The sequence below is a fragment of the Necator americanus genome, chromosome X, assembly GCF_031761385.1.
Source record: "Necator americanus strain Aroian chromosome X, whole genome shotgun sequence".
NCBI classification, from domain to species: Eukaryota; Metazoa; Nematoda; class Chromadorea; order Rhabditida; family Ancylostomatidae; genus Necator; species Necator americanus.
The window spans coordinates 32,613,255-32,635,708 of NC_087376.1; the positions used below are offsets into that span (position 1 = coordinate 32,613,255).

General features: G+C 36.9%; 2 protein-coding genes across 2 annotated transcripts; one reads left to right on the forward strand and one right to left on the reverse strand.

Moving 5' to 3' along the window:
* Positions 1–931: 931 nt before the first annotated feature.
* Positions 932–5,674, forward strand: RB195_026144 (uncharacterized protein; the record flags this gene model as incomplete). The annotated part of the gene is made up of 9 exons (XM_013451250.2): positions 932–988; positions 2,382–2,546; positions 2,605–2,781; positions 2,855–2,968; positions 3,018–3,155; positions 3,425–3,562; positions 4,565–4,637; positions 5,386–5,512; positions 5,584–5,674. The coding sequence occupies 9 exons, from the start codon at positions 932–934 to the stop codon at positions 5,672–5,674; spliced, it is 1,080 nt and encodes a 359-aa protein (XP_013306704.2).
* Positions 5,675–5,781: 107 nt separating this feature from the next.
* On the reverse strand, positions 5,782–20,648 carry RB195_026145 (uncharacterized protein; the record flags this gene model as incomplete). Its single annotated transcript, XM_064214571.1, has 33 exons — positions 5,782–5,857; positions 5,915–6,032; positions 6,312–6,467; positions 6,526–6,636; positions 6,956–7,053; positions 7,113–7,198; positions 7,903–8,051; positions 8,136–8,231; positions 8,289–8,433; positions 8,502–8,598; positions 8,661–8,796; positions 8,850–8,914; positions 9,545–9,717; positions 9,793–9,959; positions 10,373–10,490; positions 10,558–10,660; positions 11,899–11,992; positions 12,050–12,101; positions 12,158–12,259; positions 12,519–12,632; positions 13,229–13,351; positions 13,438–13,506; positions 14,575–14,643; positions 14,700–14,819; positions 15,082–15,184; positions 16,046–16,328; positions 16,405–16,476; positions 16,549–16,658; positions 16,928–17,046; positions 17,099–17,178; positions 18,196–18,276; positions 20,394–20,492; positions 20,591–20,648. The coding sequence occupies 33 exons, from the start codon at positions 20,646–20,648 to the stop codon at positions 5,782–5,784; spliced, it is 3,642 nt and encodes a 1,213-aa protein (XP_064070452.1).
* Positions 20,649–22,454: the final 1,806 nt, after the last annotated feature.

Genomic DNA, 22,454 nt, shown 5'->3' on the forward strand with positions numbered 1-22,454 from the left:
TGCTTAATTCCATTTCACTTTATTGCTGTTCGAAATGTGGTCTATTTCTGTTACATTAATCCACTATTTCTAATTCTGGTTAGGTTTTTCGGCACATCACGGTGGAAATCATTGTATTTCGGATGTAGTAGTTCCCCTTCCTTAATCTTCGCAAAACGAGACTTTGATACAAAATAAAATGACTCTCTGAAAGTTCGAAACTACGTAATTCCATCCCTCTTGGAGAGTCTGACTCGTTATTCATAGGGGAGTAAATTTCAGTCATTTAGTCGCGTGCAGATAAGTGAAAGAGGAAATTTTCTTAAAAGTTATGAAAATGAGGAAGTAAAGTGGGTCTCTTTTTCCCGATCTTTTCTAACTTGTACATTTTTATTGGTTATGCAGACTCATCCGTCTTTTGTCAATCCTTTTTGCCTCGTAAGGACTCGGATGCACATTTGCAAGCGATGCTTTGGCGGAGAAAGACTAGGGAATAGAGCATATTCCAGTGTAGAGAAGTACATCTGGAAAATTGTTCCTGTAGTGAAGCACTATTATGGAAGTCTCATCAAAAAAGGTCTTTTCGTACTTATTTAACCCAGAAAAAATGTGGTTATCTGCGGAATATAAATAAAGGTTAAGAGTACTTTAAAGTATAAACGACTTAAGCGCCTTAAGTAGGAACACTCTTGATTCATGAATTAAAAGCTGAAGACATTCTCAGTGACCTATTAACGGGAGGGCAAGAGTGTCAGCATTGAGTCAATGCAATGAGACTATGGAGAAATCAATACTGGAAAGCAGGAGGGACCTCCGTGCCCTCGAAGGCATTTTACACCATATCGCCTCGAGAAGACGTTGCTGATCCTCTTTGAACTAGTGCAAGGCGAAATCCACGTGATTCTGGCTCTTCCTCTTCTATAGGTCTCGATGTGTCTCCCTTGGGAACTTCATGATTCCAAGTTCATCCAAGGTGTCCGTCGAGGAATATAGACGGCTGCAAGAAAAGGTATCCTTTTTGGACTGTTTGTTCATTTTTTCTTCTGTTTTCTATGTTCCTTTCTACACTTTTCTTCAAGTTGTTTGATAAGGATTGTGAACTCTACAATAGGTTGGGAGATATTCATGGTATTATCATCCAGGAACTCAATGTTTAGATGCCAATAAGGAAACTGACGGTTTTTTTATAGCCTATTTTCTATTATTTGCACGTCTTATTAGCTTATCGTATTATATTACGAAATTTGTTTGTGCGATGCGAAATGTTCAATGGTCTATCAGTGGTTTTTTTTTTTCGGATGTAGGCACGTGCGATTAGAAAAAGTGCGAACAAAATTTGTACCGAAATAAAATAAGCTCAAATTTGTAGACTGACTACAATTCCCCTTCTAAACATAGTATTTGATAGCAACAACTTTTTATGGTGATCGGACACATTGTGGTTTTCTTAGTAATTAATTTGAAAACAGTATTTATGAACGGTATGTTGTTTACTGTCAGTATCGTAAGTATTGACGGCTTTTACTTAAACATTACGGATCAAAGAGTGAGCAAAAATCTCATGAAAAGTTAGATTTCAAGCGATCAAAAACTCGAAAGTCAATCAATATGTCTGTTGTTTCTTGCCGCTGAAATTTTGTGCAAACTCAATGTTTAATTGAGCAGCTTACAAGAAGAGTAGCGAAAAACACTAGAACGTGAAATATTGCAATTTTGAATTTTTTTTGGTGTCCTTAAAATATCCCAGTCATTATCGCTCTTTTCGCGCCCAACTTACGAATTCGTTCACCTTCGACGAGCATGACCATGTCACGTGATCCCTCTGATCTGCATGATCTGTCGGTCTTCAAAATCATCCTACAGTACATTTATTGAAGATCATGGTGTTTTCTAGTTGTTCAAAAAAAAAACCCCAGAAGATCGTTGATATCCTCCCCAAAGTTTTCTAATCTACCTCCGAACCCTTATTGCCAGAGAAAAGTCCAAAATATTCTCTGAATGAAATAGTCGTAATTAGAGATTTTCTCAATCTGTAAGCTGAACGTGAAATTCTTTCCTTTGTTGTTTCTTCTTCCGATTTAGGTGTGAGAATAGAACATTTGACAAACATCTTTTTATGGACCGTTACACATGTTAACTAGAATTCCCTCAATGAGGATAGAAACTATGAAAAAAAAAAAAACTACGTTCCTTTTGTACCAACCAAACTTCTAATGATCACGATGCTTTCTTTTTTAAAGTAAATAAATAAGAAGTAAATAAAATATCTGGAAACGTTTCGTGCTATCGATATGTATCTTTTGAGATTGTTTTTAACGTCCTTCAGAACCTATCTTTTTTATTCTGATACCACTACTTTTCTAGACGTTTCTAACGTCAAATGTGAATTTCACATCATCCAGGTTCAACAACTTCAAGCACGAGTTGACACCAAGACAGAAACTATCGTTAGATTAGGGAGAGATCTGGAATTATCACAAGAAGAGAATCGATTAGTAAAGGCGAGATCACTAACATTGGAACGAAATCTAGAACGAGTAGAACAAGAAGTCCATAAGTATGCAGCGGTGAGCAAATCACCTTGATTTCATCTACAAAAACCTCTAAATGATGTTCCTTTTTAAGAATGAAGTGGACATTAAAACAAGTTTCAAGATTGAAAAACAAAAGTTAATTGATGAAGTTGATGCTCTCAAGAAAGAGCTATCCGCTGCACGAAACGAGAACGAAGAGCTGAAATCGGAAAAGTACGACCTACAAAAGGACTGCAAATTATTTCGACAACGCATTGCTAAATATGAGGTTCGTCGTTTTTTATTTCTTACCTCAGAAGGATACAAAAGTGAATAAAAACCAGAGAAATGCAACGATTCAGATTGCAAATCTTGAGGGAGCGACAGTTGCAGCAACTGACGAAACTTCTCGAAAAAAATCAGGCATTGGATCTGACGAAGATGAACTCGGAAAGTATGAAAAGTTGTATAAGGAAGTGAGTAGTCATACAAATATCATTTCAAAATTAGTTTTTTGTTTTGCAGTTCAAACAAATTGAGACGGACCTTCACACTGTTCTTGGAATCAAGGAAGAGCTTGTCCTAGAGCGTGATGCTTTAGTGAAGAAAGTTGAACGTCTAAGTACAGAGATGGCTTTTCTCTTGAACGGGGATCCACGACGGGTAAGTTTATTCTCTCCCCAAAAAATTTTAGCTTGCAAATTTCTGTTCTGTGCGAGATCTGGTCTCCAGCACTTCTCTCTACAGCAACTATTTCTCATGCTTTTTCTCACTTTTTCCCTACATTGTTGTTTTAATAGCTCAAAGCTGTTAGAGCCCTTATTTAGATATTATTATTGTTAGATATTATTATTACTATTATTATTACTAGATATTTATTATATTATTATTAGGTGGGTTATGTGTGCATTATTGACCGGAAGTGATCTCAGGTAGCAGAAGATCTGGATAGTCTTGTTGCTGAAAATCGGTTCCTAAAAGCTCGCTTGGATTCAGCTAATGAGGAAAGTGAAACGATGAAAGCAACACTTTCTAAGTATCGAGCTATGACTGAAGCAAGCCCGTCTACGGTAAGTAATTTTTATAAGTTCCTTTTTCATTTCTAGAATATTTCGCCACTCCACTTTTGGATCTCATATTCTTCCCGATTTTTTCACAGTAGTCCTTTTTTCCTGAAACCGTTTTGTCTGCTGTAAATTCCATCCTGAGTGACCAACTGCTACCCAAAAACACATTCAGTCTGCTATATCTAACTTATTCTTTTGTTGTTTAGAAAAAGAAATCGATTTAAAATTTCCTTATTTTTTCTTTGAATATTCACAACAGAACAGTTGGGAAGAAAGTGGGAAAACATCAGCGACTATCGATTTTGGAAATGTTTCCGCTCTAAAAGTAGGATCTAATTACCCGCAAGGTAGTTTGATCTACGAAAATCCGATACGACCACACCAAGTTAGATCACAGACTGCAAATACCGATGATCGATAGAGTCGTGCGCTTGCCACGATAGAAATATTCATTAGGTCTCGATATCTGGCAAAATTTTTCATTTCTTCCTCTTATTTTGTTGTGTTTGCTTGTATGTTGTTTGTATTTGTTTCATACTGGAAATTCAATCTCTAAGCTACAGCTTTCGCTATTTGGCTATCGATTAGTAATTTTAGATTTGTTCCAGACAGCTACAAATGATATCACAATGGAGAAGTTAGTAACTATTCAACATAAAATCTACCAAGTTTTTTTAAATCAGTGCTTTTTCCGAAATATTGTTCCTCATTCGTAAAAGAGAATTAGACGGATAAAAATTGGATTGTGGCTCTAAAATCATCTTACTGCTAATGAACTACTATGAAATGATATTGAATGGAAGATTATAGTTTAGTTAATAATAATTTCTCGAGATTCCTCTTCCAAGAATGGGCTTCCCCTTATAAGATTTTTTCCTACAAGAACTTCAGCTTCCAGGATTTTTTTCCTACTATTTTTTTCTACATGTAAGAAGTTCAATGATTTTTTGTACTATCTATAAAATACCTTATTACTCTTAAAATATTTTTTCCCGCTATTTTCAGACCAAGACAGTTGCCAGTCAGGATTCCTCTCTTGGTGAGAAGAGCAGCGTAGCTGTTGTGAATATGAAACAAAGTGAGTATATACTGTTGTTTCTTATTTTATTATCATATATTTCTTTTTTTATGATGTAAAAATCATTGGTAAGACAGGATAAACTCGGTAAATCGGTTAAAAAAAAAGTAAAAACCTAACTCGTTAACCTCGGTAAACTCATAGAGCAACAGATTTCTGCGCACTCTGTGTTCTGGGCCAGATACCCACTGTTGCCAGTGCGATTCTTCATTGATTTTTTAGTCAATTTTATGATAATCCTACAGGAAAAATTAGATGTATGTTAATGCTTAACAATTTGTCTAGATTTAATTGCGGGAACTTCTTTCTCACGTTTTCACTGCATATCATCACAAAGTACGTTAAATCTACCATATTTTCGGTTAGATGGAGGCGATAGATCAAAACAGATCGTTTTTGAGCTATTAGTGCATATGATCACGTAGGCTATGACGTTGATGCTACGTGCTGGAAGCCAGCAGGTTATGTCAGTCACCATAGTTCAAACGTAAATTAATCAAAGCACATCAATCAATCAATATATGGGAAAAAAGTGGAAATACTTATTTATTTTAAAAATTGAGGGACCTAAGTTTGAGATCTGTAATTTGCTCCTATAGAACGCTCGTTATGGATTTCCTGTTCCGACATTCCTCTTTCTACACTCAACTGAAGTTGAACATTGTTCAGTAGATTTATTGTTTTATTCACATTCTTCTTACGAAAATTTTTCGAAAAAAAAATCAAAACAAGAACAAGATGATTTCAGTACGCGAATTACTATCTTCTCATGCAATTAAACTTGATGACAATGATTATAAAGCAATTACTGCTATACTACTCGATTTGTGTAATGATAAACAAATGGCCTTGACACATCTCAGAAGAGCAAATAAGTGAGTTTTTTCTTCTTGACCCTGAAGTAGAATCAAAAATCACATCGTATTATTTAAGTGAATATTTTCAGAGTTCTAGGGAATCGGGTGAATGAAGTGGAAAGCCATTTGGCCGTATTGGAAGCGAAGTCTAGGAGCACAAGTCCTAATAAACAAGCATAATAGAGATATCCAAATCAACCGTTATCAATTGACACATATCTATTGTAGAAAATTTGAATCATAGTAATCAAATGTATGCACAATGGAATTATTAGTGACTAAAGAAATCAAGAGGTTATTCTCGAATAGCTTCGGACAATCCTACGTTCAGGGCATGGTGTTTCCAATAGGATTGAATTCACTCTGGAATCGAAGATTATCGTGAAAGTATGGTGGACAGTTCATTTAATAGGTAACAACCTTCTCCGCCTTTCGCATGCCTTGTACTTAAATTGACATCGATTCCTGTACATATTACCATGTTGGTCGCACACTGGCTCATCCGGAATGTTGTCACAATTGTTAGAACAGCAGGCACCTTAAAAAAGGGATCACCTAAAAAATTGCCAGAAATCCTATCGACTATTGTAACTCTAATCGACTATTCTCCAAATATTCGAAGAACGACTGCTCTGAAAACACTTGCTTTCCAGGAACAAACAAAAATTTTACAAAAGATTCCCCAGTGAAAGCCCCTTCAAATGACTGATTTAGTTCATTTTGAACATAATTACTATGTAGTTATATCTCAGCATTTCATTATCGTTCCTCACTTTCGATTCCCTCAAATTGTTAGAAGTTAGCAGAAACGACTGACCGCTATATGCCAAATTGATGGGATTATTTGGATGCATTTTGTCGTGGATACATTTGGTATTCTGGAAGTGACACTTTGTTGCGTGAGTTCCACCGCGTGAATCACAGACCGGTGCCGAATCACCCTTATGACAAGCTTCAATAGTGCAACATTCTCCTGGAAAGAAGCTTATCTTTCGTATTTTGGTCCGACATTTGTGAAGATTTTGTCTTACCCGAATGAACTATGGTCAATGTCTTTTTCATGGATTTATTCATGATGCATCTTTTTTGTCGGAAATGGCATACATTTATGTGAGTTTGGCCGTCAGAATCGCACACGGTACCTGAAACTCACAGCCTGTACGAACTTTTTTCAAAAGTAAAAAAAAAGCACTTGTATAAAAATGTAAGTGATGTATGAATACAAAACCTATTCTAGTTCTTTTAAAGTTATGCATTCTGAGACCACGCGGAGAAAGGACAAACAATTTCACGGAACGTCTTTTTTCTATCTCAAAGTTCTAAAAGAAACTCAGGAATCGCGTTTGCAATATTCATTCCGAAGATTGAAACATACACAGGACCTGTTCACTTCCGCGGACATAGGTTCAAAAATAGTCGTACTTGTTCTTGATTATTTCAGTAAATGGTATAGTTCCTTACCGCTACGTTCACATTTTCCAGTGGGCAGTAGACAACATTCTCCAGCATATGCCAGTGCTAGTACATGTCCATGACGTTCTGCTTCACATTGAGCAATCCTGTAAAAAAGGAAACCACTTGCTGATTATTTTAAGAAAGTGCTTTTGAAGCAACATACTTGAATCTACACATATTTTCATGTGTCCTTGTGCCATCACAGACAGGTTCAAAGCTAGGCTCACAATGTCTGCTGCAGCACTGCCCCTGAAAGAAAGGAGTGGTCTTTCTTAATTACTTCCCTGCTTTGTATTTTCCACATGTTTCTTGAGAACTCTCAAGGATATTGCTATCCATATCCATAAAATAAAAAAATGTAACCACGTGCATAATGTTAAAACAAAACTTGCAACTATTCCCAGAGAATTGGTCTGAGGATCACATTTAACCACATCATGCCTTGGACAAATTTCTATTAATGATGTTGTCTAATACATCCAGCATCATGAATCATCTCATCATCAAACCTCTTCTGGAATATGTGCTTAAATACAGCACGGTCGAGTGTTTTACGGTCTAGTTACTTTTTGCTCAACTTCCCAAATTTTCGATTATTCGACCTCTCCATCAGTTTTGAATTTTCTACTCTTTGGATTGGCAAGAAAAAAAAAAGAAAGAAGTGGAGGTGTCAGAGATCCTCACTGGTTCATAAATGCCCAAGCTTTAGTCGATTCAATCAGAAATTCTGTCGAAGCATATTCTCATAGGTTATATTCGACTGTTTTTGGGCATTGCTATGCGATTTCGAAGAGCACTATGGAATGTATTCATCCGAAATCAGTTTCTTGATATTATTTTGTGGTTTTTGCGTTATTTCCTGATTTGTTCGAAAATGTAGCCACTTAACTTTTGTTTGGAAGATACGTGATTAGATAATTTCCTGCAAAAGAAAAACTGCGCCATGAACCAACTTTGTACTGTACAGTAACGGTGACGTCATTCTGTCTTCGCTGTATACAAGCATGCCTTCGGAACACACATTCATTGGAGTGCGTTTCACCCATTGAATCGCAAACAGGAGAAAACTCATAATCACAGTTCTCATTGGTGCAGCATTCACCTAAGGGAGAAGGATAAATGTGGTAATATACTTGTTTAATTACTCTAAGATACGGAGAAGATAATTAGTGACATCACCACTTACCTTCGTAAAGCTTGGAGATCAATGATCCTGAAGAGATTTTCTTGGCAAGGAAACAGTTTAGTTTTTCGAGATGACATTCATTAACTATCGTTTCACCTAAATTACTGAAATTGATTTAACACTTATAAAAAAGCATCTCACACGTCCCCATACCGTTCGAGGCACAAATAGGCTTGTATGTCATGGGACATTGCTTGTCACAGGCATTGTCACCACATACATCAAATTTCTCAATGGTGATATTTTTCCCAGTGATCCTCTCAACAATGCATCGTTCTCTTCCGAAAAAGCATAGGTTCTGTAAGAAAAAGTAATAATTACTAATAACTACTCCAATCGATCCGTGGTAAAGAGATCTATGAATACTTGATGGGTTATCCCTTGATCGTCACACACAGGGTTAAAATTGCTTGGACATTCCATTGTACAGCATTCTCCATTGTAAGCTAATCCTATGGTTGACCTATAAATTTAAGAAAATAATAAAGATCTCAAAGAATTGACTCTTTTAAGGTTATTTCCTACTCCATACGACATTGGGCAGATTTCAAATGACAGATGTTCGTATAGGTTACATCGTCCGAACCACAAACAGGAGCGTAAATATTCTCGCATGCACTGGGACAGTTCACGGGAAACGCTTCAACAGCTGGTTTTGATTCTGAAGATTAGATCGTAGTTTTTTTTTTTAAATGTCACAAAGGTGTTACTGACCTTTTTCGATTAAACGTTCAAGAGCTGCTAGCGCCTCCCTGGCTTCCTTTGTTGAAGTGGATAGCCTAGAAATACAGCGTTGAGATATCACGTGAAATTTGAAAGAAGTAGTTTTGTGAGTTATTCCCCGGAATTTGGTTACTTTTTCATCATTACAAACAGTGAACAAAAAAATTTACAAAATTTAGAAGCAGTGCTGTTCAAGATTTTGTAAACAAGGTTATTGAGAACGTAGACAAATTTTGGAAAGACTGACTTGATTTGATTAGCATTATTTTGATGGGATAGATGCTGAATCCATTTTGGTGGGATTGATGAAAAATTGAAAAAAGGACTTAAAAAAATGAAGACAAATGACGAAGTTCTGAGAACTGTAACAGCAAAGTTCTTGGAAATTCGACTAAATAGAATTTTAGAAAAGTATTTAAGTTCTAAGGAAAATGAAGAAATTTTTATAAACTCTGATTGTTTAAACAAACATGGTGAGATGCTAACGAAAGGAAAAAATAAGAACGCTCGAAACTACTATATTTGTCGTAATCAAATGTTGTCAATGGTTTTGACCTATTTCATGGAGGCGGATTAAATAGAATCGGATGCTTCTTTCATGCTTTAAGAAAAGTAGGCTTTTTCTCCGAGTAATCGTTGCACTAGAAACACAAATTTCAAAGAGAAGGAACGTTATTCTAGCACACCTCTCACATGAACCCTCATGTGCAATTGTGATCTCTGGTACTTGCAACTTTCTATTCCGACAGTTCTCAATGCTAAGTGAACAGTTGTTACGGTACGTATTTCCGTCGGATCCACAGATAGGTGATGAAGATTCGAGATCACATGATAGGCTTTCTTCACAACATCGACCAGCCTGTAGATATGCGTTAATAACCCATGGATTTGAGATCTTTTCTATTCGAAGGACAAAGAAATCTCACAAACTTACGTGCTGAATACTTATATTCACTCCTAGGCTTTTTTCCACAATACAGCTGAGCATTTGATACTCGCAGATAGTGCGTGTGTAACCCTCATCATCACAAACAAATACATCATCTGGAGCGTCCGATGGGACTGGAGAGCATGGGGCAGGTAGGCATTCCTCACATTTTCCTTAATGGTTCACCACTTTCATTTACATATTTCTAAATATCTTAATCCACAAGGGACAATATTAGGATGCTCGCGCGTATGTCGTCTGGCTACTTCATGGACCACGAGAGAGCATCAAATTACCCTCATTCATCTAAAACAGACATGACAACTTGTGCCAGACAAGTTTGCTTTTGTCAACTATAAAAACTCCTTGAATTCAATGATCAAGATCCTCCCCCTTTTTCTTTGAATCCAACAAAATCCCTGAAAACCTCATAACAAAAGCATAGACATTTATGAATATTCAGGTTTTTCGCCGCTTCCCTCTCCAATCAGCTGGGTATCAAGTTCATGAAAAAACGATCCAAGCTAAGGAATTAGATACCTCGCAACGACAAAGACTCGATTGTTCTCATACTCAGAAAACTCACCGTAGAACAACACCGACAGCGATTCGTCATTGCAAAGCTCCTTATTGAAGTGACAAAGATTCTTAAACGTGACAAAATTGCTACCGCAGACAGGCTTCTCGTGTGATGGACACTCTTTCTAAAAATTTATCGTATATCCGGATACTTTCAAAAGAAATATCCCTTTTCAAAAAAAAAAAAAAAACCTTGTGGCATTGAGTTTTCAAGCACTTCTCCTCCGGTTGTATGGAAAGATTAATTCCTTCTCTGCCTGCGAGACAACGAGCATGTAAGAAGATACAAACATTCCTAAAATTAGCTAACATCAACTGTGAACACTTAAGTTTCTTTCGTGGGTATGCCTTTAAGTTTGTGGTTGAACCCCTGAAATTCTTCAAAGGGGTATTGTGCTTAAAGGCATCACCCCACGAATATGAGGTGGTGCAGATTTCAGTTGGAGTATTCTTATATGGGATAGTAGATTATGGATAGGAGGGTAATTCCGTCCATTTCTTCCCAACTGCCGTAAAAAACGTCCCGGAAGATGCGGCGCCGCACAAGGCTGGCGCGCTCCAGTCGAACTGCTTGTAGAAAATAGTGTGCCAGAACGCCCGAAGCCGTATCTTCTGGGCCATTTTTTACAGCAATTTGGAAGAAATGGACGGATTAACCCCCCTCTTTATAATCTACGATCCCGTATACGAATACTCCACCTGAAATCCGTAGCACCTCAGATTGTGGAGTGATGCCTTTAAGATGTTAAAGAGGCTGTTTCAATATTGAATTTTACACAAAGGAAATTTTATGACTGAGAAAAAGGGTTATCTAAGGAACATTTTCAAGGATGGTATAAATTCAACACTTCACAGCCAATATATTATTCTGTTTTTTTAACGCATCTTTTTTTTTCGTTCTAAAGAAGAATTCACAGAATCTGGAGGAGAGGTTTCTGGTGCTTGAAGAATCAATCTAAATATAAGGCCAGGATAAGGATACGATGAAAAGAAGCAATATCTGCAAATAAAAAACCAAAAAGTTAATGGAGAGACAACGAGCATGGGTAAAAAGCATTCAAAGTTTAGATCTCCCCGTGTAAACCTCTTCCATGAACTAGCCAGCACATCAAATAAGTTTAGATTTATTCAGAAGAGATGTCCTAAAAACTCAAAAATGTTGTGTGATGAAAAGTTCGTAAAGAAGGAAGAAAGCGCCGCTGTGCGCGTGATTTTCCGGCGAGATCCTCTCAAAGGATTGGCTGGCACGAAGCAAGAGCTGGTATGCACTGCATCCACTACAAGAGGAACACATTGTTTACGTTTTCAGCTTTCTTTCAATATTTACAACTAATTCCTACTCTTTATTTTTATAGATAGTGCGCTTGTAAAGAAGTAAAGTGAAAAAGTGTTGGAAAAGAAGTGCTGTTGCTTTAGAAAATTCCAGTCCTAACTAAGATAGCGTACAAAAATAGGAGCTACTGCTCGAAGAAGCAAGATGACGATGCTGTGAGTTGTAGAGCTCTTGGCTCTAAATCTAACGATCTGACGTACTCATGCATTGTTCCTTGGCTATCACATACTGGCAATCCTTCCAATGTACATGCAGGTGGAGGGCACTCAAACAGTCCCTTTTGTGTAGTTTTTACTGAAATTAAGTCTTTCTATAGTTAGTTAATTAATATTAATAAACATCTGAACAAACATGACTGTTGATTCTCCGTTTTTGCAGTAGGAGAGAGCAATGGAGATGTTCCCTGCAAAAGTAAACAGAAATAAAATTAAATTTTTAGACGAGTTTCACCACAACAACCTTGCTAGCGTTATTTTCTCTGTGAGGGATTTGAGAAGGAATCCTGTTGATCGTTTCAATACATGGTTTCAATGCAAACAACATCGGAGCTGGTCGGCCTTTCTGGATTGAGAAAGAGAGTAATTACCAGACTGGTACAAGTATTCTCTAATCATTGCTATATTTTTCGAATGGAGAGAGGACGATCTGAAGGTTACGTAGATGGACTAAGAAATTAAGAAATAAGTGAATAAATCTGCCAAACGTAACGTAAATAAACGGTAGAGTATGCTTGTTCTTTTCGATGATAGCATTCCAGAATTCGGGAAAAAACCTAAGATTCTCCAAATTATAAAAAAAAAAGATAGCTCAAGTTACTTACTTTCCTCAAGTGGCAGTTTGTCCTCTGGAAGTGGCAGAGATTTTTGTGCGTGTTTCCTTGAGTATCGCACACTGGATGCTGTTCAGTCGAGCACCTAATTGGACATTGTTCATCCTGTAAAAAAATACAATTTTCGTTTTTTTCTCAACAGCGAACTCATGTCACTGCATTAACCTCATATGAGTCGAATAAAAAAGGTCTGTATAACCCTCAATATTAAATATTCCTTCCTCTAAAGTAGGATATTGTGGTTGCAAGTAATTGTTACACTAAAAAAATTAGAAAAATGTTACATTTAATTATACAACAACAAGATTTCTGTTTTATCAAAGAGCAGTAACCATTTAGTTGGTCTATTAAACCGGCACGTTTTTCGTTGATTGTGTGCATTAACCGAGAACTTGTTTAAAACTTAAAAACACTTCGAAAGAATATGACAATAAATTATGCGTAGCGAAACGTAGACTTTCTGAATGGAGTAGACACAACATGTCAGAAGAGTGCACGGATGGAACTGGATATGAAGGCAATTACTCAGAAAAGAAAAAAACTTGAACCTTGACGGCACAGAAAAGGAGAGACGGGGAATTATGACGAAGAATAAATCTTGAATGATGTAATTTATTTAATTCATCAAAAGAAAACTATTAAACGTGAAAATTTTGTTCTAGAAGTCTAGGCAAACTCTTAAATAGTCAAAAAAAGCTAACCTTCAATGAAAAACTGAGACTTCTGGAATGGCATCTGCCGATATGAATCAGAACCCGCTCATCTTCATTAAGCGTCCTTTGTAAACAGTTGAAATGTGCCAGAGCACATAGAGAATCATGAGTCTGGAGAAGACTAGATAGCTTCTGTCGACAATAAGAAGCACTCCTCAGTCGAAAGCAATTCTTACGTTTCAATACAACGTTCTTACCTTATTAAGGTTGTCACATACGAGAACATCAGACTTAGTAATTGGACAAGGAGGGCACGCAGGGTCTGCCTAAAATCCTCACATTCTTTCCACTGTGAGAAATGTGTCATTTCCTAGTAGTTCCTAGCATCCTTTATAATATTTTAGTTATTCTTTTCTTGAACTCAAACACCAGATGTATGAATTTTACGTAATTCTTTCCAAATTTCCTAGATATGAGTGAAGGATCTTGAAACGAACCAGATCAAGGAGACGACTGACGAGGTTCGATAACAAGGCATCAAAAGAAGATAATAGAACAACAATGTGTTCTTAGCTATCAATTTATTCCATTGAAAACAAAAAACTCCACATAGGCAAAAAAAAAAGAATAGTTCTTACTTTAGCGAAAGAATTTGTGATTCTAGAAAACAAATATTGAGTTCGGACAAAGTTTAGTAAGATTAGCGCTTACCAAGGGAAAATTCTAGAAAGAAAGCGTGGAGTATGTTATTGATCTCTGACGGACATATACATCCATAAAGATCACTTCATGATCAGTGACTAAATAACCACTTAACTTCTTCCAAATTCATACAATTACCGTTTTCCCACATCTTCTCGTTTATTCGGAATAATATGAATGTTAAAGTTTATAAAACACCGAAATTCCATGGCTTTACGTCTAAGTGCTTCCCTTTCTTGACCTTTAAGAATATTTTGATTTTGCTGATGATCTATCGGCTCAAACAAATCACAAGCAAAAGAAACATATCTTGAAAGGTCACAACAATTTTCCAGAATACAGATTCTCGCTCCTAGAGAAAAGTCAGACAGATAAAAAATGGCAATAGTTCTTAAAACATCTTATTATTCTTGAAGTACTTGAAAAGTTCTTATTGAATATTAAATTATGCCTAGCCAGTGATAATTTCTCTAGATCCTTCTCCAAAGGTTATACTTCCACATAGGTTACCAACAGAATCTACCGATAAACTGTCAAACAACTGTACTGAACTGTAACTAATCTTTCTTATATTTACGAAGAAAACATTGCTTTTGAGTTGGAGAATAGTACATCGTATCAATGAGCGATGAGACTTTTCTTCCCGAAATAATTTGCTAATCAGGAGGAATTGAGGTGACGTGACTGCTCACCGTTTTCGCATGAGCCGTACATTCGCCGATGTGGGCAAGCTCAACAACCTTACCGCCAAGACGGTGCACCTGAATCAAGAAACAATCGCCTTCCACTTTTTTTTCATTAGAAGTTTATTACAAACCTTGCAAGCGAAGAACTTGAACAGGCACATGTTCTTATGTGTCCGGTTGTTTGAATCGCATACGGGATTTTTCGTCTTGTCACATTCGGCCGCCGAACATGGTTGTGTCAAGTCAAATGGCTGAAACTGGACACTCGAATAATCGAGTCGATGCTTCTGCATGTAGGTGACGATGTCACTATACTGGCAGCAAAGAAAATCGACTATTTCCCTCATATTTCTCACTTTCAATTCTAACCCCGATCATCACAATGGCAAGCACTCTCTTCGATACATTAAATTGAGTGGCGCGTAATCGAATCGGTTTTGTTCCAATGACGCCGATCGGCGATGAGCATCGCCTAGTCGACCATCTCGGTCATTTCGCGCTAACACACTATACCTGCAAAATTGCGGAAACTGAAACTGCCTTTGCAGGCGCTGTAGATGTCATTGTTTTCGCCAGCACATCTTCGTTTGTTGATTCAGTGCTATCCGATGGGAGTCTGAAAATAGTAACAGTGAAAGAATTGTTGGAAACGGATCTGGTCAAATCATTTTCTTTGTATCCCTAATTTTCAAACTTATAGCTTCGCTATTAGCTGATAAGCTTTGAAAGTAAAGTGCGTCTTGTACAAGGAAGCTTACTGATAGAAAGCGGTGCTGCATGTTCGAGGATCTCACATCATCGAGGATAATTGTGATATACCCAGAAAAAAAAGAGAAAAGAAAACGAATGGAAAACTTTAGTGTTTGTTTAACTTAAAATAAGCAGTTCCCGAAACAGAAACTAGACGTTTATACATCATTAAGAACGTTTATAATAAGCTTTTTCGAATGTTACGCCAATGTATGTGTAATCCAAGGATACAACGGCGCAGCACAATTCTTCTTTTCTGAGAACAAATAGAAATCCGGGCCAAATATTTCTGAAAGAGGTCTCCCCACATTTTGGCGATTCCTGACTGTAGCGTTTTCGCTAAATCCCTGTGTACTACGTTTTCTCTTTCTTCACGTTAACACTCCACCTTCAATATTCCGAAAAGTACAATTCCATTCATCTTGGAAGGAATCCTTCTAACCCAATTACGGCTATTAGTCTCCCAGTCCTTTAAATAAGCTACTGACGGAGAATCGTAGGGCACAACATGTCCAACCACTCTCAGAAGACTTTACGTTCAGGAGAAAAACATTCCCATAATTGATCATAATGTGAATATCGGCAAATATATTTAAAAAAAAACAAGCAAAAGTGCAATTTCACCTAAGCAAGAGGTCATTTTGAGAACCTGGTGTGCCCTGTTGTTTTGTACAATTCCGAAACAAAGATTAACGTTTTTAAAGCAGATTCAGGGAAAAAGGATCACCTGAGCTTCAACAGGTAATCGTCGCTTATACTAGCATAGGTATTTTCTTCATTAGGTCGAGATGCCATCGGTAGATCCCTTTCTACCGAACTACTCCTTGCTGAGTGCTTTATTCCAAAACTATCCTCTCTGGTCTTTGACAATGCGTCAACATCATCCAGGAACAACGATGGGATCGCCCGCGCTTTGACAGCTCGTTTATCTTCCGATGCTTGTTGAAGCTTCACGTCACCATTATGTGCGCCGGTAGCCTGTTTTCTATTAGGGCGTAGCACCTCAACTTCTAAATACTTTCCATAAACGATACAAGTCCTTAAACTATGTAGATTTAAAAAAGAAGATAGAAACTCTATACGAACCTGTGCTGTCTCTTTCGATCGCTGTCTCTTTTTGCGTTTCGAAACCACTGCCTTCAACATTATTTGACAGATCTAAGTTAGAAAATTGCTTCCATTGCACTTAGTTGCTTTTTCTTAAGAATATGTTCACACATATAATCCTACCGTCTTGGGCTACTATCGATCCTACGCCTTCTTGTTGACATTCTCCGTAATGATGAAGCAAAATCTCTGGTTTTCCAGCCTTTCGCAGCAAGCAGTTCAATCGCTCAAACCTATAAATGATCCATCTGATAGGTCACAAATCAACAGCACTTCTAACAAGTTAGTTATGAGAAGCCCCATTAAAGAATGTTATTAAATAACAAAGAAGCGGCTGGCAGCTAAACCATAGGCCAAAATACCTCATCAAAACAAATACATATTTTTTAAAAGGACGTGAGTGAGACAAATAAGTATATTTTGAGATGTATAAACGAAATTGAAGCTGAATATTTAGGAATAAAATTTTAGGACCAATTTCCAGGTCATAAATGTCGCTCACTTGCACTCATTTGCATGTGTAATACCATTCTCATCGCAAACAGTATCATTGCTATACATGCACGGTGCATCACAATCTTCTGACTTCCTTTCAGCTGCCAAACATTCACCATCATGTTCCTAATGAATAAAATCCTATACTATTGTTGCACGTTCGCCACTAAAATTTTACCTTGTTTAAAATTCTACCGCTAGTCTTTCGAACAAGACACTGGACCCTAGAGAAAACACACTCGTTGACGTGAGTACGACCTAAAACGATAGATTGGATAGTCTGATGCAAATAAAATATATTATTTCTAATGGACATGTTATAGTTTTTATGCGATGCCGGTTTTTTTTTCAAATTTCAAAAAAAGGTTTACGCTCAGCAAGAAAGGAACACTTCACCAAATGGGCAACAACTTTTTTCCATAGTGTAAAAGTTCTTCTTAAATAGCAAATCTTGTAAAATTGAAAACCATGCAAAAAAAGAAAAATATGCAAGATTCTGTTCTAAAATAACTACAATATTCTGACGTTTAAAAAATGTTTGCTGCTGCATAAACGTAGATAAGAGGCACTAAGGAAGTTTTTTTCTGTAGCTCACTGACTGGTCAAGTAAGCGTACATAGGTTTCTAGCGAATATATGTAGTAAAGATTCTGAATAGAAAATGTAGAACAGAAGAGTATGTTCCGAAAATCAATGGAAACTCATAGTGCTCTATCAGCGTATAGAAAGAAAAAAATAAGAGACATTTCTAAAGAATGAAACGTAAAGATAAAGCGCTTAGATGTAAAGAGGAAATCCTGAGAACAGTTCTCTTATTAAGAAGTCATTTTATGAAAAGGTCCTGTGGAATTCGATTTCAAAAGTATACAAAAAAATCATCATAGAATGAGTGAATACACGTGTGTGTATGTGTAAGATTAATGTGAAAAAACTTAGGTCAGCTATTTAAGAAATAGAAAAAAAGTAATAAGTACGAGAAAGAGTGAGTGAATAAAGAATGAGCAAACGGTATCCGACAACAAAATAGTAGCCAAAACATGGATCTGTGAAATTATTGTTCCGTTTCTTAGTTATGAATTATTGTGGTTTCAAGTTTATTGTATTTTTCCTTAGAATTTGTTCTATATTTAGATCTGTCAGACAAGTGATGTAGATATACGGACACCAAAGACTGTAAGAATGATTTGACTCCACCTTTAAAACCAGAGAAACTTGTCATATTTGTAAAAGGTATTGGAATTACTTGTGAAAAAACAAAATCAAAACAAAAACTTGCCAAAGTTGTCACATATTGGACTTCGGTGCGGTGAGCACACATTCTTCGGACAACACGTTCCAGGATATGCTAATTTTACTCCTAAACAAGTGTGAATGAGGAACAGAGATTTTAAAAGTTTTTCTTCTTTATTTTTTGTACATTCTCTTATTTGGGAGTTGTGGATCGAGAAAGCCGACATCACACACGTCTTTTGTTGTAGTTCGAGTTTTGAGGAAAACCGAGTCGATGCACTTATCTCATAATCTACGGTATCTAATTGCACTGCTTTAGTGAAGCGCGAACCTGCGCAACCTGCACATGCGCGTTTGTGTGAACATAAGCGACGGGCGAAGCCTAAACGGTTTACGATCTCGCTGCACGCGGTGTGCTTTCGCCGATGTTAAAAACATCGTGAAGAAACAGAAAGTTAGCGCAAAACATCTACGCTGTGACTGCAAGCCAACTGAGCCTTTCCTTTTGCTGTATAACAATGTAATGGAAAGGTTCTCCCGCAAATCGTACAAAAAAGAACTAACACTGAGAGCGATTTAACATTTTTACTGACAAGGTCACTGCTCAGTGTTAGCGCGCAGTTAAATGATTATACAGTGCCGCACATTCTTGAAAACTAAATAGTAAATTTCTGAGGGACTGAGCTCTTTTCGAGCTCTACTGCTCACTGAAATAGAACTTTCCGCTACTAAAAATCATAGCAACCAGTAGTGAAATAATGACAAGACGACTGCTGAAAAAAAAAACGGTCAAAAATCACTTTTTTTCAAGAATAATATCTAAGTGAATTAGCACTTGCATAGTTCAAAGTCTTTGATCGAAGTAGAACAAAATGAAGAAAGGAGAAGAGTCAATAGAAGAATAACGCAGCTAGACTTCCATATCACGGCAAGTTGCAAAATTAATCACTTTTTTCTTAGAGTCTAATAAGGAGGAGAGGTTGTGATCCAGAGGATTGTATAAATACTTGGAGGGATTCCAGAACCATTAAGGGAAGAGGATATACCAAGGATACTTATGAGAAAATCGACGCCAACCATTTTTAAGAGGTATTAAGGCATTTCTTTTTGTGAAATAGAAGCAGAATTATCTATTTTTAAATTGTATTGAAATGCAGGAATGCATAATCCACATTCATCTTCATGAAAATAAGGAAGAAAATCCTCTTAAAGTTGACGTTTTACCAATAACTGAGTGAGGAAAAGGCGTAGCAACGTTGGGAAATGAAAAAAAAAGCTGAAAATGAGTTGCCCTTTGTATAAAATTTCCCCAGGCTGCTAGCAGAGACTGTAACAATCGGATCATCTCCATGTTATTTGGACATTAGGAAGGAATCCTCTTGAAGATGTAAATAAGAAAATGTCCATAAGAGATATTGAAAAACTCTGAAAATACAGACACCAAAAAAATTCGAACTATTCGAAAACACCTAAGACGTTTCCTTTTGCGCTAAAGATGGTATTTTGGAATATTTCTACCAAATACCAAACCATTCAGTACCGTACTAATAAAAAGGAAGGTTCCATTTAAGAATCACAAAAGAAATGAAATGAATTTTCAAAAGCTAAAAATCTACAAAAATGAAGCACGACGAAGATAATCAGCAAGATATGTTCTGAAAGCAATAAGAGTACGAAAATACGGGGGTAAGCCTAGATATGGAAATCTGCGACGCGAAAGGAATAAAGTGTAGAGCCTCGAATACCAGCAATTTTATGCAGTAAAACGTTAATTTCTTGGCAGCGGCAGTCTTCACAGCCTCCTCTCATATACACAACCTCTCTCATAGGTTATTAATCTTTTCTGGAGGTCACCTCTAGCGAACAACTCAAAGAATCTAAAATTGCTACTTTTAATCGTGGAGGCCACCAGGGTCTGAAAACTTTCGCAAGAGAGGGAAAAAGAAAATGTTTGGATATACTATGAATTGATCATTATTCTTTCTTTGACCACAGAGGTTTACAAAGTGTTTTTTGCGTGTGGTCGCTTCACGCGGATCCATTCTCGTTTCGGCAACGTTCAAATGAAGTGCGTGGAACGGGATGGGTGAGATGCAGCTGTTGAATGCCTGTTCTGACACTTTATCCATATCAATGCCTACCCATTATTCCCCAATAGACATAAATCATCCGCTTTTTGAAGTGTGAGATGTCTACAATTGCACATTCAAACCTACTTAACATCCAACTGGCCCAATCACCCACCTTGCGAGGATTTGCATTCGAGAAAACAAACATTTTCGTAGGTAACACCATCACTTCCGCACATTGGCTTAAAACTTTTGTCACAGGTACATGCCGTTCCTACAGTTAGAAGAATATACATGAATAGAATATATACATATCCAATATACATATTACTCGAAATTACTGTACAGTGTTTTGCCGACCTCCTCACTTACCTTCCGAAAATGCATATGAAATGCTGCAAAGCAATACGACCACTCGATGCAGTTCCATTAGCCGTATGGCGGCTCAACACCTCAAACCAAGGAAGCAACTAAGGAATGAGGTAGCTACGAGTCAAGCGGAGGAACGATAGGTGAACGGCAAACGTGTGTGAAGAAGCAACGTGTTGGGTGGTAATGGAAACTCGACACGCCCCCTTTCGGATAAAATCGCGAGCCGTCCCTAGCGCAGGCGTCAGTCGCACGCGAAAAAACTCTTCGCCTCTTTTCACCTTATTTATAGGTTTCTTTAATGTTATATAAACAATATGCAAAGGCCTGGATTTTTCGAAGAGTCCACTGAGTTTATTACAGTAATATATCCACATGTTAATAAACACCCACTGTTTATGGAAGAGATAAAGGGGCTAGAGGCTTAACGATGAAGATCATAAATCTTAAACAAGATCATTTGAATTGTATGCATTTTTCAGAAATTTGACAAGAGCTTCGACCCGTGATTTTGAAATGCCACAAAAATATCGCCTATTAAGAACTACATATGTATCGTAATGTTGTGCAGTGATCTCACGTGACATGAACAAGTCGTTGGATTCTGGGAAGCCTTTGAACTGGAGAGCGTGAAAACTGAAAGTCTAAGGAGGTTTTTTTTTGTCATCCAGAAGATACGTAAGAGATCCATACGAGGTAAAGTAGTAAGAGAAGGCAGTGGTAACTATTCTTGCCTCACTGAAATATTTTCGCTAAAATAGATAAGACCGACAAAGGTTTTAAAGATCAGGTTTGTTTTTGTTCCATTCTTCAAAGAACATAACGGTCCAGAAAAATTTCACTTACACAAGTGTTTGTGGGGAAATTATAAAACGAAAGTGACTCCAAGAAGTTCGCTTTTTTCATTATAATCTCACCTTTTTTAAAGAATTGAGGAACACGAAGCTAACATCTTAAGGAAATCCCCTTTCTCAATACATATGAGTAAGAGAGTAAAATCTGGAAATAATCTGCAGTCTCTTTTTTCATAGGTTTATCATCAGAAGCTGGACATAATTTCTGTTCAGTTTTTCGTCCAATCAAATTGTAAGAAGTACAAATGGGAATAAATATAGTCGACGACTAGTTTTCAGAGGAGAAATGGTTTTCGGATAACACAAATCGACGGTTTACTAACATATCCATAGAATTGCAAGAAAAACTACGTCAAAAACTACAAGTTTTTTACAGTAAAAAAACTTCAGCTTTGTGCTTTGTGCTTCTGACCTATTATGGAGTCTTTTCTCCTTAACTTTCATTTCTTTTCGTTGCTTTTATTTTATTTTTTTTCTTTTATATCGCATTAGCTGTCTATAGACGACAAAAAGTAGGCTCCTTATTGAACGATAAGTCTAAACAAGGTCTACTCTGCAAAACTTACATGTTTACGCGATTATCCTTGAAAGACTAAAACCATCACAGCCACTGTAGGCGTTCTGGAGATTAATCCTAAACGGAGAAGATATGATATGAAGTAGAATGACTGCTGTAAGAGTAGAGTACTTTCAAAAGGAGGATAGCGCAAATTAACATGAGAAGACAAGAAAAAACATAAATGGCATGACAAGACAGAAATAAAGAATTAAAGATGATTTACAAATAGGTTGCATCAATATTCATGCTGCAGCAAAAGGAAATATTGAGCAGAAAAGCACTACACATTATAGAAATGAGGAAAAAAAACTAACTCAATTAATCGGCACAGGCTGTTTTTAATTTTCCAAGAGAGGAAAATGCAAACAAAAAGCATTCTGATTAGTCTGACTCTTGTGAAACACAGGGAATTCCCAAAACCATCATTCAGAAATCACTGATGCGAGTCGTGTTG